Source organism: Ambystoma mexicanum, chromosome 2p, assembly GCF_040938575.1.
Source record: "Ambystoma mexicanum isolate Mex_15411 chromosome 2p, UKY_AmexF1_1, whole genome shotgun sequence".
In the NCBI taxonomy this organism is placed as follows: domain Eukaryota; kingdom Metazoa; phylum Chordata; class Amphibia; order Caudata; family Ambystomatidae; genus Ambystoma; species Ambystoma mexicanum.
This window is the reverse complement of record NC_090923.1, coordinates 26251766-26274727: the sequence shown is the minus strand read 5'-3', so window position 1 is coordinate 26274727 and position 22962 is coordinate 26251766. Positions and strand designations below refer to the sequence as shown.

The 22962-nt window shown below is 49.2% G+C and overlaps 1 protein-coding gene across 1 annotated transcript in view; it reads left to right on the top strand.

Moving 5' to 3' along the window:
• STAB1 (stabilin 1) overlaps nucleotides 1–22962 on the top strand; it is a 1160316-nt gene that overhangs the window by 707105 nt on the left and 430249 nt on the right. The window contains exons 45-46 of the mRNA XM_069643183.1: nucleotides 501–620; nucleotides 20599–20646. Of these exons, the coding sequence (XP_069499284.1) occupies nucleotides 501–620; nucleotides 20599–20646 (168 nt within the window). The remainder of the gene's footprint in view (nucleotides 1–500; nucleotides 621–20598; nucleotides 20647–22962) is intronic.

Sequence of the window (22962 nt, the reverse complement as noted above, 5' to 3'; positions counted from 1 at the left end):
AGGTGTAGTGTTGCCATCAGGTAAGGCCTTGGCAGGTTGCAGATCCAGGCAGGGCATACTGGTGATCTGTCTTTCCTTAGGAACTGGAGCTGGTGCCCAGGGATTACTGCTCACGGAAAGCATGTGGCGTAGCCCAGTTCATTACGTCACAGAAGTCTGCATAAAGGGAACATGGAGTCCCTGTTCAAGAGTCACTACAGTGAATAACCTGTACTTTCTGTTTTTTACACTGAATTGTCTATGTCCGAATGTTTAAAGAGTACATGGGAATGTTCTAGTCAAATACTTGCTATCACCATGTTTTTAAATGAATGAATCTGCATTATGAACATGTGAGCTATTAATAACCATCTTGTAGCACACACATAGAACAGGTCTTACTGATCCCTTGTAGAAAGGACCTGAGCTGGGGTGCCCAGTACTGCGGATCCCCCCCCCCCGATAGCAAGGCTGCTTCGTACTCTGATGATAACACGCCTCCTTCTGTCTTTTCCCCACAGAACAGGGGTGGCTGCAGTCGGTTTGCGGATTGTGTGTTCACAGGACCTGCCACTCGAAACTGCACCTGTAGGAGGGACTATGTCGGGGATGGACTCACCTGTGTGGGCAAGATTCTAACGGTAATCTCTGCTTTATTTCTTACTTCTACCCTATATGCAGTGTGGTTGGGCAGCGGGCATTCTTCGTGCGGGAGTTGGGGGCTGTGTATCACTGAGCGAGTAATGGGGGCGACATGAGATTCTTTCAGTTGCAACTGTGCCATTATGAGCCAGCATCTCCTAGCATCTCCTAGCATCTCATAGCATCACCCAACTCTTAGAGGTATGGCAGTGTTGGAGCGGGCACATAGAGGCCTGTGATCTGGAAGACTGGGCTGTGGGCTCCCAGTGTGTACTGGGATGATGTGGGACATGGAGTGACAGTTTGCTGTTCACACCTCCTGTTCTTTCTCACTCTGCATATACTGCTCATTTTGGTCAAACATGACTATGCAGTCTCCACTCTTCTCACTCTTCTCACTCTCCTCTTGTCATTCTGCCTGATGTCCTCTTATACCTATACTTGCTATACGTTCCTCTCTCCCTTTATTCCCTGGCTAGATGTGCACTTTGTCTCTCTCATAGTTTCTCTTGGAAGTCACATGTTTTCTGTTACATATTCATCTCTCATTCCTATATTCTCCCCTGGTATATCATTGTCTATATCTCTTTCTCTGACACACACTCAACCTACACTCTAATCTCTCTGCTTCACTGTAGTCTTAAAGGGAGTTCTGCAGCCTGTACAGAAGAAGCTGTAGGTGCCTTTCCCCGGCTTACTACGTGTGAGAGAAAATAAAATAACCGACACAACCCCTTGTCAGGGAAGGAGGCACTGAGACCCGGCTGCAAGAGTTCAAAGGATGGTTTATTTCTCCAGCTAGGAAATAACCCAAAAAACCCTCAAACCCCTCATTACATCACACTTGTATTTATATCAATTAAAGTAACTTTAACAAAAAATGCTAAATGGACCCGATTGGCCAGGCGGTGTGGTGCTGTAGGTGTGGGTGGCATCTCTTCCTTCTGGTTGGCTGAGTGGCTGACGAGATGACGGACGTCAAATATCTTGTGCTCCACGCAGGTCAGGGTCCGGTCACTGTGGTCACTACCTAAGCTAATATGTTAAACATTAAATAACAAATTATCTAAAACATTTTATGCTACTTTTCACATTTCTACATAAGTCACACACAATGATTATTGTCAGTACAATTGGGTCATTCGTGGCTTGTAATTGAAGGCCTTGACCCTTATTGTGCATGTAAAAAGAATCGGCTGTGTTTTGCATCTCTCCTAGGTTTCAAACTCATTATTACAAGTAAAAACATATATAGTAGTAAAAATGCTTAGGGTTAGTAAGGAGTGTGTTGGGAGGGTTTTGCAACACAGGCGAGGGTCTGGCACTTAAAAGAAATACCTTCCTGGGAGCGTAGGGTCAGGAGGGCAATAAATTGTTCTAAAATGGGGATGGGTGGCTGGCACGTTTATGGGGATGAATCGAGCAGAAAGTGCTTAGCTCATTCTGGTTCACATGCTGGTTCTCAGGCGAGCAGTGATCTCAGAGGAAGAAAACTGTATCATATTGGTTGTTGCAACTTTCTCGTGAGAATGGAAGCGCTGAGCTTTCCTTTGCAGGGGGACTGCAAGGGTGGGGGCCAGCCAGCTGCCTGTGCGCCTTGTGTGTGTATGTGTGTCTCTGTCCTTGGCTGCTGCGGTGGAAGGGGAGCTGAACATTGCTGTACTATCGCAGTGAGGCCTGTTTACCCGAGATGGAGTTGAAAAGGGGCACGAAAGATGGATGCCCTGTGTCCTGCTCAGTAGTCCCATCTATGTTGCGGTCAACCGTGGTTAACTTTACATAAGGACGAGGGGCAATCCCACTACCGGAGGCACATGGTCCAAGCCTTGTACTAAGGAGTGTACGACGCGAGGGGGCCTGAGGACATTACATACATTCCCCCCTTTCGTTACATCTAAAGTAACAAACTACTTATCTCGTTCTTTCCGTTCTTTCCGTTCTCCCTTCGGTAGCGCTCAGCTTCAGCCACAGCCTCATCCCAAGCAGGTGTACCCTTTATTGGCATCCATGCTTTGCACGCACTTCTTAAGCTGTTACCCCTTCTTGCGTATTCTTCTGGGGTGACCATTCAATATATCCCACCATCCCATCCCCATCTAAATCTATCCAAACCTCATTATACCACAGCAAGTTCTTTGGTTCTTTAATGGTAGTGTAATGTAGATTATCAACCACGTCCCCATACTGTCTATAGATGGCAGTCATCCTATACTGTGGTGTGGTGTATTCTCCGGTTTGTACTTGGGCATCTATCATGGTGGCACCGTTGTCTGTCTGCCCACTGTTACCATCATCATCGCTGAATTAGGCATATTATTTTCACAGCATCTTAGTCCCAATTGGCACACACAGAATATTAGGAGAAGAAAGACAATAATGGGAATGAGTATCTTCGCTGCTATGTTCACCCATGATGGTATCCAGCTGAACAGATTGTCGAACCACGTGTCGTTATCTGCTCCACCTTCTGCTTTCATTCTTTCTCCTAAATTATGTACTGCTGTTATCACCTGTGACAGTGTGCCTCATTACACGGTAGGCGCTAAAAAACGGGATTTACCGGCATGGCGCTATTAGCGTGTCCGCCCTCACAGGAGACCGCCAATAGCGCACCATTACGAGTAAGCGGACACGCGCATAGGGCCATGCCGGTAAATGACCCTACCGCCATGGCGCAAAAGCACCTTACCGTGCCCGCCCAAAGTGCTGATAGCACCTCCGCCCTCACTGTACATGCTATTTGCGGTCACCTCTATTAGCGATGACCGCTATTAGCGGTGACCGCTATTAGCATCGACCGTTAAATAGCGGAAGCGGAAATAGCGTCATCGCACCGGAACGGGAAAGAGCACGGCGGCCATCTTTAAAAACACAATCCATTGCCATCCTCTGCCCCCTGGACCATATTGGAGTAGTGAGCTGTGTGAAATCGACCGTGACACCTGCATCATGCCCAAGGCCCTGAAGAAAACATGTGACAGGCAGCGGAAGGAAAAGTACACCAACGAGGAACTGGTCATGTTGACGCAGACCCTTGCAGAGCATGCAGAGGTCGTCTTTGCAAATGATATGCGCCGTGCCACCTTGCTCAAGAAGAAAACCATCTGGGAGGAGGTGGCGGTCAAAGTCAGTGCCGTGGGCACCAGCACGCGCACTGTGCGTGAATGCAGGAAGAGGTGGGACGACCTCAGGCTGCGGGTGAGGGGCATCCTGGCGGAGAACCACCGCATTGCCACTGCTGGCGGAGATGGCTCCCCAATACACCTGAAGGAATGGGAGGAGACATGCGCCAACATGATAGCCACCGAGAGCATTGAGGGAGTGGGCAGCATGGAGGTCGGCGTGGCTACCACTTCTGATGCAGGTGAGTGTACACATGACAGGATGCGGTGTGAATGCACAGTCACCCCCATATGTGAGCCCAGACCCCACTCATGCATGGACACACATCCACACATGCACCCATCCATCACCATGTCAGTGTCAGACCCAAACACACACACATGCACACATCACCAGAGACAAGTCCCAAACTCAAACATGCATGGATGAGGCACTGAACTGGCACATCACCTGCATCCACAACTGCTAAGTCCCAATGGCCACAACTGCATCATTCCTGTAATCTTCATTAAGTAAATTGAATCGCAACCAATGATATCCCCCTTCTCGTCCCTGACAGGCTCACATACAGATGGGGAGGATGCCGCTGATGCATCAAAGGCACCAGCTACATGCAAGAGGCCAAGGGCACAGGAGCCGGAGGAAACCCCTGCAACATCCAGGGGCAAGGGTGGAAGGCCACACCTGAAGAGTGGCAGCCTACGTCACAGTGCCACTGCCAGGGCAGCAGTAGCTGCACCACCAACTGTGGGCCCACCACCGGAGGCAAACCCACTGGCAACAATGCCAGACACCCAGGGCCCACCATCAGCTGCGGCAAGCTCTGCTGGTGAGGCAGCCGCCACTGGCCCCCAGTCCGATCCAGAGGACACCCTACTCCAGCACATGGAGATGCACACCCCAAGCCACCCAGGAAGCCCAGAGCCCATGGCATCCCAGACCCCTGGTTCTGATGGGACTTTCGAGGCACCAACCCTGCAATAATGTCACCCATGCTACATCACCTGTTGCATTGGAGCCATCTGTGGGCACGGCATCCAATGCACGGTCACCCGGCACTGATCAGCAATTCACCGCCATCCTGCAGCGCCAACAGGAGCTGACCGTGCTGGTTGGGCAGCATGTCGCTGAGGCAGCAAATCTCACCGAGAAGATAGTCCAGACGGCGAGGCACTCCACTGAGCACATGGACGCCAACACGGACAGGATCTGCAATGAAATTGCAAGTCTTAGGGAGGTGCTTGTCCGCATGGCAGACACAATGGACCGCCACTTTCACCCACAAGGCCAGTCTGCCCCATCCTCGACTTCCGGGTCGACTCAAACAAGCCCCCTCAGGCGCTCGATGAGAACCACCAGGCGCACGTCTGGCAACCCTCAAGACCCTTCCAAGGACAATTGCAATTAGGGGGCTAATGGGGATACCCCGGTGTGCATTGGCCATGGCAGAAATGGCAGAGACATGAGGGACTGTTGTGGGGGGTGGTGGGAAGGGTGTTATGGGTCTGTTGGGGGGGGGAAGGGTGTTATGGGTCTGTTGGGGGGGAGGGTGTTATGGGTCTGTTGGGGGGGAAGGGTGTTATGGGTCTGTTGGGGGGGGGTGTTATGGGTCTGTTGGGGGGGAAGGGTGCTATGGGTCTGTTGGGGGGGAAGGGTGGTGGGATGTTTTTGGGCTTGCACTACTACACCTTCATGTCACTCAATACACTGGTTTCTGAACAAAACACAGGCTTGGACATCTTCATTGTGTGTGTGTACTTTATTGGCAACAGGGTCCATTGCGTGCTTCAAAACATACACCAGTGCATTACCCCCCATATCCATGTGACAGTACGGAAACATGTTTCTCAGAATATTTGGTGGATCAGATGCCGTCTCACAGCACGTCCCTCCTGGCCATCCCCTCTTGCAACACCTGCATCCCCTTCACCTCCGTCCTCATCACCATCATCATCCTCATCAGGTACTTCTATTTCTACGTCAGGGGGCAGTGGCACATTCTGTCTGATACACATATTGTGCAGCATGACACATGCCATGGTGATCTTGGACACCTTCTCATGTCCATACAGGAGAGCACCACCAGACCTGCTAATGCACCTGAAACGTGACTTCAATAGTCCAAAAGTCTGCTCGATCACGATGCGGGTACGGGTATGTGCACGATTGTATTCCTCCTCGTTCCTGTTCTGTGGGTTCCGTACAGGTGTGAGGAGCCAGGGCTTCAGGGGATAGCCCGCATCACCTGTATAGGGGAATGAACGGGGTCCTGTTACTGTTCACCTCAAAATCGGCCTGTTCACATCACACAAATTGACATTGCATTGTGATTCAGGTACTAAATTGACAGCATTCATGCAGATGGTCTGTGTGACAGCAACGTGCAAGGGGGAGGTCGACCCTGCAAGTAGAAATGCCACATTCATGCCTCCAACAGTAATTGACATGTCATGGGTGAGGCCAGGTCTTAGGTGTCCCTGGCCCATACAAATTAGGTAACACACTGCTAGTGTACTGACATCCTGACACCGATGTTGCCATGCTGTGAAGCATCACTTCAGTGGTGCCATAGGTGTGTGGTTCAGTGCTATGTCTAGGGGGGATCCCTTTGCATGCATTCAAGGGCGCGTTGCTGGATTGATGTTGTGCTGCACTGATTCTGTATTACGGTCTTGACACCATGTTGCAGGTTTGTGTAATATGTGGCGTGGCATGATGTGCAATGTGGATGGATGTGTGATATTTTGCAACCTGCATTGTTCTCAATGTTCTGCACCTTCGAATTGCATGTGGGTTCCTCTCAAGTACATCGTGGCCTTCCCTGAAGGACATTGGCGTACATCTGTATGTCCATTTCCCCTACGGACGCCAGTCAACACCCAGTTGGAGTATGTATCTCCCCCCCCCATTCACACCCAGTTGGAGCATGTATCTCTCCCCCCCATTCACACCCAGTTGGAGCATGTATCTCTCCCCCCCCATTCCCCCCATTCACACCCAGTTGGAGCATGTATCTCTCCCCCCCCCATTCCCCCCATTCACACCCAGTTGGAGTATGTATCTCCCCCCCCCACTCCCCCCATTCACACCCAGTTGGAGCATGTATCTCTCCCCCCCACATTCACACCCAGTTGGAGCATGTATCTCCCCCCCCCATTCCCCCCATTCACACCCAGTTGGAGCATGTATCTCCCCCCCCCCCATTCCCCCCATTCACACCGAGTTGGAGTATGTATCCCCCCCCCCAAATCACGCAGCCATGTGCTTGCCCTGCTACTCACCAAGTAGCCACGAATGTTGTCCGGTGTGTCGCTCCATGTAGCGTGGGATAGTTGAGTTCCGCAGAACCATGGAATCATGTGTTGATCCTGGGAATCTGGCACAGCAATGTGTGATTATCTTGTTGGCGTCACATACCATTTGGACATTGATAGAGTGGAATTGCTTCCTGTTTCGGTACACTACTTCATTGTGATGTGGGACCACCAATTCCACATGGGTACAGTCGATGGCCCCGATGCAACTTGGAATGCCTGCCAGTGAATAGAAGCCAACTTTTGTGTTTGCAATCTCCTGGGCATCTGTGGCATGGATATGTGTTCAGGTGCATGCTTCAGGAGTGCATCGAGTACCTGGTTCAGCGTGCGTGAGAATACTGGTTGTGAGATGCCATGCATCTGTCCCACTGTATGCTGATAGGTGCCTGTGGCCAGGAAGTGGAGCACACTCACCACCTTCAGTAGCGGGGGGATGGCAGTTCTGATGTCTATGAGGCTCACAATGTCGTCGTGGATCATGTCCACGATGCTGGTGATGGTAGCCCTGTCCAGATGGTACAGGGTGTGTATCTGCTCAGGGGTCAGGTTAAATGGACTGGCTCTGATCCTGGGTATTGGTGGGTGCCTCTGTGGTATGATTAGGTGGCGTTGTGGTGCCTGCTGTGCCTGTCTTGCCCTCCTCCTCCTCCTCCTGCGTCTCCTTTGTGCTGCCTGTTGTTGTAGCAGCTGCGCTGCAATGAGGTCCTCCAGGCCATGTAATGCTGCCAGTATTGGAACCATCTTGGTGTGGGGAGGGGTGTGGGAAGGGGTGTGGTGTGCTCCTTTTGAGCTGCCACAGTCTCCATTGCCTTCACCAGTGCTGATTTGGTGCACCTGTGGCAGGTGGGAACACTGCTCATTTCCCTTAACGGGTGGTCCGCGATGCCGGTATTTGCACCATGGCGGTAAGGGGTTTGGGGGGATTTACCATGCCGCTATTAGCATGTGCACTGGCCTTGTGATGCTGTGCTAATAGCGGCATGGCGTAATTAACGGGATGGAGGGTCGCGCGCACGCGGACTGCCCGCTATTAGTGGCACCGTAATTAGCGGTACCGTTAAATAGAGGTGTGCCGGGTCAAGATCCACATGGGGATTTAACGTTACCGGTAATACATTACCGGTAACGTTAAATCCCTACCGCCATCCGTGTAATGAGGCCCAGTGTCTCGTTATCAGCATCCGAAGTTGGTACGAACGTGCAACACGCCCCCCCAATTTCTTTGCAAACACAACCGTCCATCGCCGTGATAAGATCTAAGACATATCTGTTTTGCATCGTCATTATGATGTTGAATCCTTCTTCAGAGTCGTTAGCCAGCTGGATGAGCTCCCAACGTGTTATCTGCAGCCATTTCGCGTTTGTCCTTGCTTGAACGCCTGGTGCTAGAAATGATGCAAAAAATGTCTCTGCAGATGAGAAAACCCTGTACTGCTGCGGGATTTCAGCAAGGAGTTCTGACGATTTGGATGAAATATAATTGGATCTTTTGCTGCTTGACAACTTGGTTTTCAAGGTTTCTTCTGACAATAGTTCGTATGCTGGGGGCTCTGTGATTGTCTCATCGGGCGCTGTCGATGGTTCAGCCGATTGCCCTGCTGCCGATGTGTCAGCAGATTGGCCTGCTGTCGAACTGTCAGCCGAAGGCCTTGCTGTGAACTGAACGTGAGAGAGAGAGAGAGAGACAATATGTAAAAACATTTTGCTTTTCCACTATACTTTCCCTGTTTAAGTTGCAGTTTTCATCATGTCAGAATGTGCTAGCGATGGCATCCACACAGTCGGTTTCATTTTGGGGAAGTGCGATGCTGTGCGCCCTTCTCACATCTGAGAGGTGCACACAGTATTTCAACCCCTTCACTTTAACTGCAGTTGGGGTGCTGTACATCACTGTGTATGGACCATGAAATCTTGGTGAATTCCACCTTCTTACAAAATTTCTAACATAGATGTATTCCCCTGGCATTAAAGGCACCTCTGGGCTATCTGCTATCGGCACGGAGGTGTTTGTTGCTACATCTTCAGTAAATGGTGGAAAAATGTGTTTTGCTATGCTGCGTACTGCGCACGTTAGCTGTGCTAGGTATTCCTTAAACTCTTCTCCCAGCACTGTGGCAGCCCTGTGCGCATCAGACGCCCTCCTAACAGGGGAGAGCGGTGTGTGCATTCTTCTCCCCGTCACGATTTCGTGTGGGCTTAAATGGTGATCCTTGCATGGTTGATTTCTGAGTTGGAACAGTGCTAGGGGCAGACAATATACCCAATTATTTTTCAACGTGCTGCATAATTTCGATAAATTGCTTTTGAGCAGCCCGTTGATCCTCTCCACAACTCCATTGGCCATTGGATGATAAATCGAAGATAGTTTATGTTTCACCCTCAGAAGGGAGGTTACTTCTTTGAAGAGATCATTCACAAAGTGCGTGCCGTTGTCTGAACGGATCACGTCACAGATTCCCCACCACGAGAATACTTCTCGCACAAGGAACTTGGCAGCACATTTTGCATCAGGATGGGGACAGGGGCCCGCTTCTACCCACCGTGAAAAAGGGCATACCACCACAATCAAGTATCTTGCTCCATTACATCTTTCTCCCATATCAGCGTAGTCGATATGTAGTTCTCTAAATGGACCTGTAGGGCGTGGCAAAGTGCCACGCAGAGTTCGTAATGTCATCCCTGAATTGTAAGTTTGGCATGTAGTACATTCAATCAGAAATTTAGACAAGTATTCGTGCAGATTAGGAACAAACCAATCCTCCTGAATATCTGAGGCGATGTGTTGTTTTGCAACCTGAGCTGGGAAATGCAGTTGTTGGAATGCTACTTCTAATAATTCTACAGGCATCATTACCTTGCCTGTCGTTTCCTGTCTCCAAATGAGATCTGTAGCTGATTGCTTACACCCTTGTTTGCCCCACAACTCCTGTTCTTCTGGTGGGGCCCTTCTCTGGAGTTCTATCAATTGTGCTATGGGCGTGTTACTGTATGCTTCTGCTGGTTGTTCTGCTGTGGTTGTTTTTACAATGTACTCTGATGTTGGTGTCTTATTGAAGTACAAGGCTTCCTTCGCTGCTGCGTCGGCTGCAGCGTTCCCCAATGATGCGGCGTCTGTGTTATTGGTATGGGCTTGGCATTTAACCACTGCTACTACCGATGGCTCTGCTAAAGCTTCTATTAGTTCATTTAGCAACGTGGCATGTTGTACGGGGGACCCGTCTGCTCTTCGGAACCCTCTCCTACGCCAACGTGATAGCCCTGAGTGAACTGTGGTGGTGACGTAAGCTGAGTCTGAATATATTCTTTCATGCGCACTACTGCCACCCCCACATGTTTCGCTCCTGTCTCTGAGTTTATGGATGCTGACCCGTCTATGAAATAAGTTTCTCCTTCTGTAAGGGCATCTTCTCTTGCTTTGGGAATGTCATCGCCCTCTCCCTCATACGTGCTACAATTGTGTTCCTGTAAATCCTCAGTTGTGCATGGCTCTGTAAGGAATGTGGCTGGGTTCACTGTCTTGCATCTGACCACATGTACATTTGGACTTGATATTATTATTTCATAAGCAGATGCTCTCTGTGTTGTGAGAGTAGATTTTGATCTTTCCAAGATAGCAAATAATGAGTGTTCCGCATATAGCGTCACTGAACATCCCATTACGATCGTGGCACTTTTCTCAATGGTGAAGGCTGCTGCAGTGGGGGCCTGTTCGCAAGCGAAATGTCCCTGCATTACTGGGTCTAATATTCCACTGTAGTACGCTAATGGTTTGTGGCCTAGCGATGTCTTTTGTGTCAATACTGCTGTCATCAATGTTCCATTGCTGTGTGAAAACAGGAAAAATTCCCTTTCATAATCTGGATTTGCAAGGACTGGGGCGTCTCAAATAAGGTCTTTTAATCGAGAGCATCGGGCGATTGTCTCCTGTGTCCATTTTATTGGGGTTCTGTTCTTTTGTGCTTCTTTCAGTGCTTGTAGCATTGGCCGTGTGTATGCTGCGTAATCGAGCATCCATGCTCGGCAATAGTTACATATGCCAAGAAATTTCTGCATGTCCTTACTGTTTTTGGTAAGATAATGTGTCGAATGGCCGCTGCTCTGTCTGGTAGTATTCTTTTTCCGTCTTTAGATATTTGCTGGCCAACATATACAACGTCTGCAAGGCAGTATTGTAACTTTCCTTTGTCCACCTGGTATCCCTTGGCAGCCAATACGTTAAGCAGTTTTATCGAGTCTTTTCTACAATCTTCTTCTGTTTTGCTGCAGATGAGTAAATCGTCTACGTACTGTATAATGGTGCTCCCTACATCTATGTTGCTGATATCTTCTCGTAGTATCCTGTTAAAAATGCTTGGGCTCTCGCAGTACCCCTTTGGGAGTCTGCGGTGTTCATATCTGCTGTTTCCTAATGTAAAGGCTGTAAGGTACTGCGACTCTAGTGCGAGTGGCACAGAGAAAAAGGCATTTTTCAGATTAATGACAGTGAAGCAAGTTGCCTCTTTTGGTATACTGCACAATATTCATGCCGGGTTAGGCACTAATGGGAGCTCTTTTTGGATGACGTCATTGAGTGGGCGGAGGTCCTGGACCATTCTCCACGCCCCTCCTTTTGCTTTCTTAATCGGAAAAATCGCTGTGTTTCATGGGGAAGTTGATGGCAATAAGATACCTTGGCTTAGGAGTGCATTCACTGTTTCTCTAATACCTTCCTCTGCTTCTTTGAATATTGGGTATTGTTTCACTCTTGGTGGGAGGGCACCTGGTTTCAGTTTTATTTTTATGGGAGTTACCTCGTGCAACAATCCTACATCGTGTGGTCCTGTAGTTCAAATTTCAGGTGCTACCCTGGCCATATCTTCCTCAAATATTGTCACTGGGGCCTTTATGTTAGCCATGAGTGGGTTGTGTATTTCTCTGTATTGGATCATAATGTCACATGGTATGCTTATTTCCATTATTATTTCTCCATCCCCTTCGTAATCAGTAAACAATTCTTCATCAGTTACATCTTTTAGCATTATGTTTGGCTCTATGCATAGCACACTTCTCCACTCGCGTCCCTGCACATCCAGGCCTATGACCACAATGCGTTTGTTGGAAACTTGAACTGCCTCAATGTCTATAGATATAATTGTGCCTGGTACTACATCTGTTGGTGTGATTGGGCGGAATATGAAGTCTGATGGTATTCTCCACTCTTTTTGTGTTATTTCAGGCACTACTAAGGGCTAACACCTGTATTCCATAGACGAACATGTCCATGTCAATGGGGATCCCTCTTACTGCAACTTCCTTTGTAATCGTGCTTATTATCAGGAGTGCTCGTACTGGGCATACCCCTGGTGTCGAGCACACTATCCCTCTCTCAGTAAAGGCTATGGTCATGTTTAACTTCCTGAGCAAGTCTCGTCCCATCAAATTGATTGGCGCATCTTCGTAATACAATAAGGGTGCGCGCACTGTTTTTCCCCCTACTGTTACATCAAGATCTTTTGTATAAGGAACTTTTAAAATAGCCCCAGAGAACCCCTGTGTCTCCAAATTTCTTCCCGAGAGCTGAAACCGCCCTTCTGTAAGACATGATTTTTCTGCTCCAGAGTCTACCATAAAGATAAACTGCTTGTTTCCTATCTCTGCCGCCACTAGTGGTTCCTCATGTGCACTTTGTGTGGTGGATAGGATTGGACACGCAAGTGCTCCCTGTGGGCTGTCCTAGTCTTGGTATCTTTGCTGACCTGGCACTGAAAAAACGTTGTCACCTACGATAGTTACGCCACGGAATGGGGCAGGAGCGCCGTTTGCGTCCTCTGCAAAAGGGTTATTATTTATGTTCCCTACTGGGTTTTGTCTCACCATGGGCTGTAGTGCGTTTTGCTGTTGTGGCTGCTGCTGCTGTTGCTGCTGTTGTGGGGCTGGCTGTCTTTGTTGCATTTGGGGGTCATAGCAGTACTGATCTTGTTGCCCCCCCTCCCCATTGGGGCTCCACAAGGGCTACCTGGGTGTGGGCAGCCCCACCCCTGTTCATTGTTCATGGGCTGTTGCTGTTGTTGCTGAAAATACCCTAATGGTCGCATTCTACAATCTTGTGAATAATGTCCCCATCTTCAACAATTCCAACACGACCCCTATTGTCCTCCTCTTGGTCCTTGCCCACCATACCCTCTGTTTCCCATTCCTCCGCATCCTCCCCTCTGCCTGCGGTACCCACCTCTTCCTTGGGCCTGCCTGTTCTGCCACTGTGATCCTTGGCATGGCTGTTCCTCTCCGTTCCACTGTCCTTGGTCCTCTCCAACCCACTGCGCTGCTATCCCAACGGGCCTTCCTCCCGCGTTTTCCTCTCCTTCGTTTCCTCTGTCTGCAGTTACACTGGCAGCCATGGCGGCAACCTTCACTAATTTCGTCTGTACTAATTTTGCTTCGTTGGCCAGCCTCTTTTGCGTGACCTCCTTTTCCTTCTCTTTGATCCTCCTCCAGTGGTGTACAATTATGCTCTGTATTTCAGGCCACCCTTTGGCTTCGATCGCAGCTATTTTGTCCAAGGCCTTCTGCACTTCTTTCGGCAACCCTTTTTTAATGATAAAATAGAATAAAGCTGTTGATTGATTCCATGCCGTACCAGTTTCGCTTCTCCATAAGTCTTGCACTCGCAAAATGAATTGTGCAGGATCCTCGTTCTCCTCCATCGTGCAGTGCATCACTGCATGTAAATCTGGGAAAAGCCCGCCGCAATGCATTCCACACTTGTGCTTGAACATTGTTAAATGGTGATCCATCGTGTCGATCACAGCTCATTGTTACTCCCGGGAACCCTGCTCTTTCCCAGATTGTGTCTGCTTGGTCCCCGATTGCTGATACTAATAAACTTTTTACATCACCTACAGCTAACGGCACGCCTGCCGTGTTCTTCTCAAATACATGTATCCACTTACCAGCCCCTCCCGTCAGCGAGGGGAAGAGTTTTAACAGGTTGGTTTTGTCCATTTGGGCCCACAGAATATAGTTTGGCCTACCTGCTCCTTTGTGTATCAGTGGCATTTGTAGTTTCTGTTTCTTTCCCGTTTTGCTCGTTCTCCCTTTTTTCGTTTTACTTACCAGTATGTTCCCTGTCCTCCCTGTCCGTTGTCTTAATCTACCTTGCCATAATGGAGGTGATAGTGTGTCTGGGTAATGGCAGTTTGGCAGTGGGGAACCCTCTGCGGCAGCTGCCTCTTCGTATTCATCTAAATCATCCCATATTTCTTCTATTTCTGACTCTAGCTCGTCATTATCCTCCCAGTTTTCCTTGGGTTCATTTCCTTGTCTTTCACCCTGATCTCCACTTTGTTGACTTTTCGGTGTATCTGGGTGTATAATTCTCACTGGTTTGTTATTCAATTGGAACAGGAACTGTCCTGGCTGCCACTCTTGTTCTTGTCTCTGCTGCGATGACGTCCCTTGTGATGCTATAGATTGTCCTGATACCGAGGCTGCTGGGGTTGCATTGCTTGCTGCCCCTATCAGGGGTGTGAGATCTGCCAGTGACAGCGGGGGTACCTCCCCTCCCCCTGGCAGCATTTGCCCTTTGTCACATAAAGCTCTTAACTGTGTTATTTCCATTTGTGCGTGTGCTAACTGGCGGTTCAAATCACCTGTTAAACGTGCTATGTCCACAGGAGGCGCACTCGTGGGGCCGTACATGCCTCCTTTGTCATATGGTGGAGATTTGGGGGCTATTGCCCCGCCCTGAGCAGTGGCGGTGGGTGGTATATACAGGGGTTCACTAAACCCTACCAGTGGCCTAGTCATTAAGGGATAGATCGTTTTCGGTTGTAGTTGTTGAGCATTCCCCTTTTGGTGTCCCGCCTACTTCTTCAGGTTTTTTCTGCTTTTCTATCATTCGGCTTGTACCTACCTCTGCCGTGGGGGTAACTTCTTCGAACATTCGCCATAAATCTAATACTTCTCTTCGGTTCTGTAACTGTTTCCCTTTGTATCGTGCTAGTAAATGTGTTGATACTAGGTCCAATACTCTTTTGTCAAATGACCCTCCTTCTGGCCAAATTGGTGTAACCCCGTCTCCTTGTATCTCAGTGATCCACTGATCGTGTTACTTCTGTATCCTGTCGCTATATAGTGGAAGGTGCTGGCAAATATGTGCCAGTGGTGTTACTCCCGCCAATGGCAATGTTTCTTTTCCTTTCTTGTGTATTCTGGTACCCTTGAATCTCTTCCCTCCTCTCACTTGGTATGTCAGTTACAATATGTGGAAATAATACGTTCTTTATCAATGCTCACAATTACCATATGTCACATTAGTTTTCTGAGAGGTGTTACCTGGTCACCTCTCACAATTTATTTCTTTGCCTATTTTATATCAATCACAAATTACTTGTACTGAAATACTTTAGCGGATTCAACAAGACATATACACAAAGCAGACCAACAAACATATAATCATGCAACATACACATGCACTGCCTGCGCGTGTTTGTTCTTTCCCTATTTCCGTTACTGTCCCTGGTTTTTCTTCTTTCCTATCCTATCTACTATTTCACATTCACTCCCCACCCCTTTCACCTTTATTATATCTCAGGATTTCTTACCTTCATGGAAAAAGAATATTCTAAAAAACTACTCCGAGTCTACTCGAGACCCCTACTATTTTTCTCTTTATCTCTATTCTGCACTTGGTCGGGACAAATTCTATGCGGCGCCGCCTTCTACCCCGTACGGGCTAGGATACCACTTCTCTTCTTCTCACATCTTACAACACCTAATGGCCATATAAAGGATAGATCAGAAAAGCCTCACCGTCACTCACGCAGACCCTATTCTTAACTACCTTCCCTTTGTTGCTAATTCCCTTCTTCCCGTATTTCCCCTTACCTTCCTTTGGGGTCTTTGCAACCGGGACTCCACGCGTTCAGTCAGGCACTCTGAGGGTCGCCGCTCATGACCGGACCTCGCTCAGGTCCATCCCCCAACCAAGCCGTGGCCTGCCTTGGCGAGCAGCTTTTTCGATCGGGTATTCGTCAACCGGGAACCCTTGACCCTTTCTTCTTGGTGTGCACAGTCTGGTCAACCGCGGAGGCTATGGTTTTGCTGGGGGCACCCTGGATCTCGTTGCCGGGCGGTGCAGGCCTCAAGGCACCTCTCAAAATCACGTTGCGGGGGTCACCAAAAATGTAGGTGCCTTTCTCCGGCTTACTACATGTGAGAGAAAATAAAATAACCGACACAACCCCTTGTCGGGGAAGGAGGCACTGATACCCGGCTGCAAGAGTTCAAAGGATGGTTTATTTCTCCAGCTAGGAAATAACCCAAAAAACCCTCAAAACCCTCATTACATCACGCTTGTATTTATATCAATTAAAGTAACTTTAACAAAAAAAGCTAAATGGACCCGATTGGCCAGGCGGTGTGGTGCTGTAGGTGTGGGTGGCATCTCTTCCTTCTGGTTGGCTGAGTGGCTGACGAGATGACGGACGTCAAATATCTTGTGCTCCACGCAGGTCAGGGTCCGGTCACTGTGGTCACTACCTAAGTTAATATGTTACACATTAAATAACAAATTATCTAAAACATTTTATGCTACTTTTCACATTTCTACACAAGTCACACACAATGATTATTGTCAGTACAATTGGGTCATTCGTGGCTTGTAATTGAAGGCCTTGACCCTTATTGTGCATGTAAAAAGAATCGGCTGTGTTTCGCATCTCTCCTAGGTTTCAAACTCATTATTACAAGTAAAAACATATATAGTAGTAAAAATGCTTAGGGTTAGTAAGGAGTGTGTTGGGTGGGTTTCGCACCACAGGCGAGGGTCTGGCACTTAAAAGAAATACCTTCCTGGGAGCGTAGGGTCAGGAGGGCAATAAATTGTTCTAAAATGGGGATGGGTGGCTGGCACGTTTATGGAGATAAATCGAGCAGAAAGTGCTTAGCTCATTCTGGTTCACATGCTGGTTCTCAGGCGAGCAGTGATCTCAGAGGAAGAAAACTGTATCATATTGGTTGTTGCAACTTTCTCCAGCTTCTGCGTGAGAATGGAAGCGCAGAGCTTTCCTTCGCAGGGGGAGTGCAAGGGTGGGGGCCAGCCAGCTGCCTGTGCGCCTTGTGTGTGTGTGTCTCTGTTCTTGGCTGCTGCGGTGGAAGGGGAGCTGAACATTGCTGTGCTATCGCAGTGAGGCCTGTTTACCCGAGATGGAGTTGAAAAGGGGGGACAAAAAAAGATGGATGCCCTGTGTCCTGCTCAGTAGTCCCATCTATGTAGCAGTCAACCGTGGTTAACTTTACATAAGGTCGAGGGGCAATCCCACTACCGGAGGCACATGGTCCAAGCCTTGTACTAAGGAGCGTATGACGCGAGGGGGCCTGAAGACCCCTCGCTCCCATACAAAGCCTAGTGCACTGACAGCTCTGCACACATGCAGCCCTGTACAGAAGAAACCCAGTGCACTGACAGCTCTGCACACATGCAGCCCTGTATGGAAGAAGCCCAGTGCACTGGCAGCTCTGCACACATGCATTCATGCACAGAAGAGGTCCAATGCATTGGCAGCTCTGCGCGCGTGCAGCCTTGTACAGAAGAAGCTTAGTGCACTAGGAGCTCTACACGCATTCAGCCCTGTACAGAAGATGCACAGTGCACTGACAGCTCTACACACATGTATCCTTCTCAAGAAGAAGCCCAGTGCACTGGCAGCTCTGCACACATGCATTCATGCACAGAAGAGGCTCAATGCACTGGCAGCTCTGTGCGCATGCAGCCTTGTACAGAAGAAACCTAGTGCACTGGCAGCTCTGCAAACATGTAGCCTTCTACAGAAGAAGCCTAGTGCACGGACAGCTCTGCACACATGCAGCCCTGTACGGAAGAAGCCTAGTGCTTTGGAAGCTCTGCACACATGAAGCCCTGTACAGAAGATGCCCAGTGCACTGGCAGAAGAGGTCCAATGCACTGGCAGCCCTGCGCGCGTGCAACCTTGTACAGAAGAAGCTTAGTGCACTAGGAGCTCTACATGCATACAGCCTTGTACAGAAAATGCCTAGTGCACTGCCAGCTCTTCACAAATACATGTATGCACACAAGAGGTCCAATGCACTAGTAGCTCTACACACATGCAGCCATCTACAGAGGCGCATGCAGCCCTGTACAGATGTAGCCTAGTGCACTGTCAGCTCAACACACATACAGCCCTGTACAGAAGAGGCCCAGTGCATTGGCAGCTCTGCGCACCTGCCACCCTGTACAGAAGAGGCCCAGTGCACTGGCAGCTCAGCACACATGCACCCCTCTACAGAAGAAGCCCAGTGCATTGTCAGCTCAACACACATGCAGCCCTGTACAGAAGAGGCCCAGTGCACTTGCAGCTCTTCACACATGCACACCTCTACAGCAGATGCCCAGTGCATTGTCAGCTCTACACACATGCAGCCCTGTACAGAAGATTCACAGTGCAAGGGCAGCTCTACACCAATGTAGCCTTCTACAGAAGAAGCCCAGTGCACAGGCAGCTCTGCATGCCTGCCGCCCTGTACAGATGAATCCTAGTGCATTGTCAGCCCAACACACATGCAACCCTCTACAGAAGAAGCCCAGTGCACTGGCAGCTCTGCACACATGCAGCTCTCTACAGAAGAGGCCCAGTGCACTGTCAGCTCTACACACACAGCTCTCTACAGAAGAAGCCCAGTGCACTGTCAGCTCTACACACACGCAGCTCTCTACAGAAGAAGCCCAGTGCACTGTCAGCTCTACACACACACAGCTCTCTACAGAAGAGGCCCAGTGCACTGGCAGCTCTGCACACACCCAGCTCTCTACAGAAGAGGCCCGGTGCACTGGCAGCTCTGCACACACACAGCTCTCTACAGAAGAGGCCCAGTGCACTGGCAGCTCTGCACACATCCAGCTCTCTACAGAAGAGGCCCAGTGCACTGTCAGCTCTGCACACATGCAGCTCACTACAGAAGAGGCCCAGTGCGCTATCAGCTCTGCACACATGCAGCTCTCTACAGAAGAGGCCCAGTGCACTGGCAGCTCTGCACACATCCAGCTCTCTACATAAGAAGCCCAGTGCACTGGCAGCTCTGCACACATCCAGCTCTCTACAGAAGAAGCCCAGTGCACTGGCAGCTCTGCACACATCCAGCTCTCTACAGAAGAAGCCCAGTGCACTGGCAGCGGAGAAATGTAAACATCTGAAGCAGCTGACCAAGGAAAGCTGCTGGTGGGAGAAGATTGCGTCTCTCAGGAGAGATTGAGGGACCAGAAGGCGTTCCATGGAGCGAACCGGCTCATGGAGGAAGATCAGGGAAGCGGTCCATGAAGAGGAACAGACTGCAGGGACGCCAGAAGACAAGAGAAGACTTCTGGGTGTTTGCAGAGGTCCGGAGGTCGCTTTCACCTCACTGCAGCTCGGGAAGACACATGAGAGCCCAGCAGAAGACACAAAGACACAAAGAGCATAGAGGCTGGGAAACATGTGGGTGCTTGAGGCTTTACAAAAAAGCCTTGCCTTTTCATTGTATCACCATCCCCCTGCCTGGCACCACTTCCATTGGAGATGCAGGGATAAAGCAAGAGCGTCAGGCTTTGCCTTCTAGCAGCCTGGTGGGCTGGCGTTAGCAGGGGACTTTAGGCAGCCCTGGCAGGGCCCTGTCTCAGAAACAAGGGTTGTAGCCTCACAGGGCTCTGATCCGGCTAGCCCCAGCCTACTTAAAGCCCTGACTACTTCCTTATTCCCTCTGTCAGGTTCAAGCCGTGTCAACATGCAACGCCTATCAACAGAGAAAAAGGACCAATGACACCTGCCACCTCATAAATTAAGTTTAGCTAAAGTAAAACACAGCAGGCCTCCTAGCGGCCTGTAAGGTCTCTGACTAACTCACTGAAAACCAGCTTACCCATAACCTCCCCAGACAGATTTCTGACAAAGAAAAGCCCTTGAATCTGTCCTTCTCGATTAATTGTACTATGGGTTATGATTTATCCAGCTGGGAAGAGTTTGCACTCAAAGCAAGGCTGGCACTCAGGTTTTACTGTGGTGATACACCCCATAGAAACTGCACTGGGTCTGCCACTTCAGGTTTGCTCTTTCACGGGCACAGTTCTCATTTCGGGGAGCAGGCTGGCATTTTAATCAGAGTCACTTTGATGTTAATTATTGTCTCTAAGGACTATATGAAAGAGTGAGTGAATGTTGGAACCATCTTATTTTAAAATCAATGGGTAAATATGGGGCGTGTAACCATAGCATTGTGTGACAAACTGTGCTTATGAACCTCAGATAAGGTGACCTGAGCAAGCTTCTTGTGTGAAGACTACATCTATGAGCAGGAATGCTGCCAACATATGAATGGCATTCTGAAAAACACCAAGAACGGCTGGGTGCCCATGCCGAAGGAATGTCTTTCCCAACCACCCCTAGGGCCAGTCCACCTCTGATTGGAGACTTTTTCAACTGGTATTTCTGTACCTTCTCTCTAGCTCGACGTACGTGTAACAGCTTTCCTTTACACTAATCTCTGTTTTTATACTTTCTTGTTTCAGGAAATCACCATTAATCCTGCGGCAGCAACGTTTAATACGAATCTAAGGGTAAGTGGTTGGAGACTTTAGGGCAAGCCTTGGCGCTATTAGACTGCTACAGTGGTGACTGGTGCAGCACCAGTCATTCATAACATATAGTGCAGGTAAGTGTTCATTCAGCCTGTTGCCACATGCATTAAATCCTAATTATTTGCACGTTCATTGCCTTTCCACAAACATGAGAACATGTCCGCACTTTGAAGACACACTCCTTGTTAACATCCCCAAAGTCATTCTCTTCCTGCTACCTTCCAGAGTCTGCTTCTTTCCCATGCCATCTAGCTATGTCGCTTCTGGTCCCTCCATTCCACGTTATTGACCACCTCTGTATGACCCTAAGGGCCATTTACTCTGCTCTCTTTAGCTGACCTTCACTGGGTGCACCTCTCCTGACCCATCATTGGTCATTCTCTCAGGCCTATCTTTAACGGGCCTGCTACATTGATTTTTATTCCTTGACAGAATCTCACAGAATTACCCTAATTGGTCATTCTTCAATGCTTATCTACAGAAGGGGGTAGTTCAATCAGGGAACATAGCTCTGAGTAAGTGCATGGCCAGTGCGGGGAGAGGGAAGGGGGAGTGCAATCAGGGCAGCATGGCTCTGGGTAAGTGCAGGACGAAGGGGACCGTAGGGGTTACAGATTACAGCCCCCCGGAGGCAGTGCAGAGGAGACTGATCATGGAGGAGCCTGGTACCGAGTGAAACTCTAAGGATAGCCAAGCATCCAGTCATCGCAGCAGACAGGTAGGTCAGCAGGGGAGAGAGAAAGCAGAGGGGAAAAGGAAGGTCTTGAGCTGCTTCCGGAACTTCAGGTGATCCGGCTTCATTTTGCGAGGGGTAGGGAGGCCATTCCAGAAGGAGATCTACCCCCACTCTCTACCTGGAGAAGCGTCTGACCCTCAGAGAGTTGGAGGTGGCTGAGCAAAGGGCTTGAGAAGAAAGGTATTTAGGAAGAGAGCGTTAGATGTAATGCGGGCCCTGGCCCCAGAGAGGTTTTTGGACGATGCAGAGGGTCTTGAACTTGATACTTGCAGCCACCAGGAGCCAGTGGAGAGATTTCAGGACTGCAGAGAAACAGTCCCTGGGCTTGAGGCCAAGAATAAGTCTCGTAGTCCTGTTCAGGATTAGTTGCAGAGGGCAGAGAGTAGAGGAAGGCAGACTGAGAAAGCGGCTGTTGCAGTAGTCCAGCCTAGAGAGATCCAGGGCTCTGGAGACAGCTTCTGGGGGAAAGTGAGAAAAGGAAGAATACCTCTGAGGAGGTGCAGCTGGTAGTGGGCCTTTTTGGCAAGGTCCGTGATGTGAGGAGCGAAGGAGAGAGTGGAGTTGAAGATAACACCAAGGGTTTTTGCCTCACACGAAGGCGAGGGAAGAGGCCCGCAGGAGGGCGGCCAGACTTAGAGACGGAAAGCGGGAGCAGGGGTCCCAATGAGAAGGATCTCGGTCTTACTGGCATTAAGGCAGAGATTGTTGGAGGCGCACCAATCCTGAATCACAGAAACCGAATGAGCGAAAGAGGAGAGGAGGCTGAGGGGCGCCTGAAGGAGGTAGTTCTTGGCAACTATCTTAACCAGTTCATACAGTTCAGAAATAGGACTCTTCAGTTTCTCTGTCGTGTCATTGACACCTTGCTTTCCCCTCCTGAGGTTATTCTTCTCTCTCGTTGTTTATGGCACTTGTTACTTCTTCTCTGTACAGTGGCCATTCTTTTTCCTGGCTGAGACAGCTGGAGACATTCTCAAAAGGATTCTTGCTTTCCTCCTTCACTTGATAGTTACAGGGACTAGTAAGAGAGTTCCAATAACAATTCTCACTTGTGTCTACTGCTTTAGTCCTACTGAAAAGAGTATGAAAGGTCCAGTCATGATTCTTACTGGTCTTCACTTCTTTAATGTTACTGGGACCAGTATGAATGGTCCAGTAATGATTCTTACTCGTATTCACATCTTTAATGTTACTGGGACGAGCATGAATATTCCAGTAATGATTCTCTCTGTTCTTTCTTTTCTTGTTATTAGTACGAGTATCAATGTTCACACATTCATTCTTGGGGTTCTCCGTTATTTATTCTTCATGGAGCCAGGTCTGCATGCTCTCATGTGACTTCCCCCTCTCTTGAGGGAATATTAAATGTAGGTCTTCACTGGAACAAGTATGATCCTTACACTCATTCTATTCCTTATCCCTCTGGGGTTTCCCGCCGTCGCCGTTACCTCTTGCTCTTGGGATCACCGTCACCAGGCTTGCATTTAGGGTGGTATGCTTCTCTCGGTTCATCCGGTTGGCTTCCGGCTTTGCTGTTTCTCTCTCTATCTCTCTCTCTC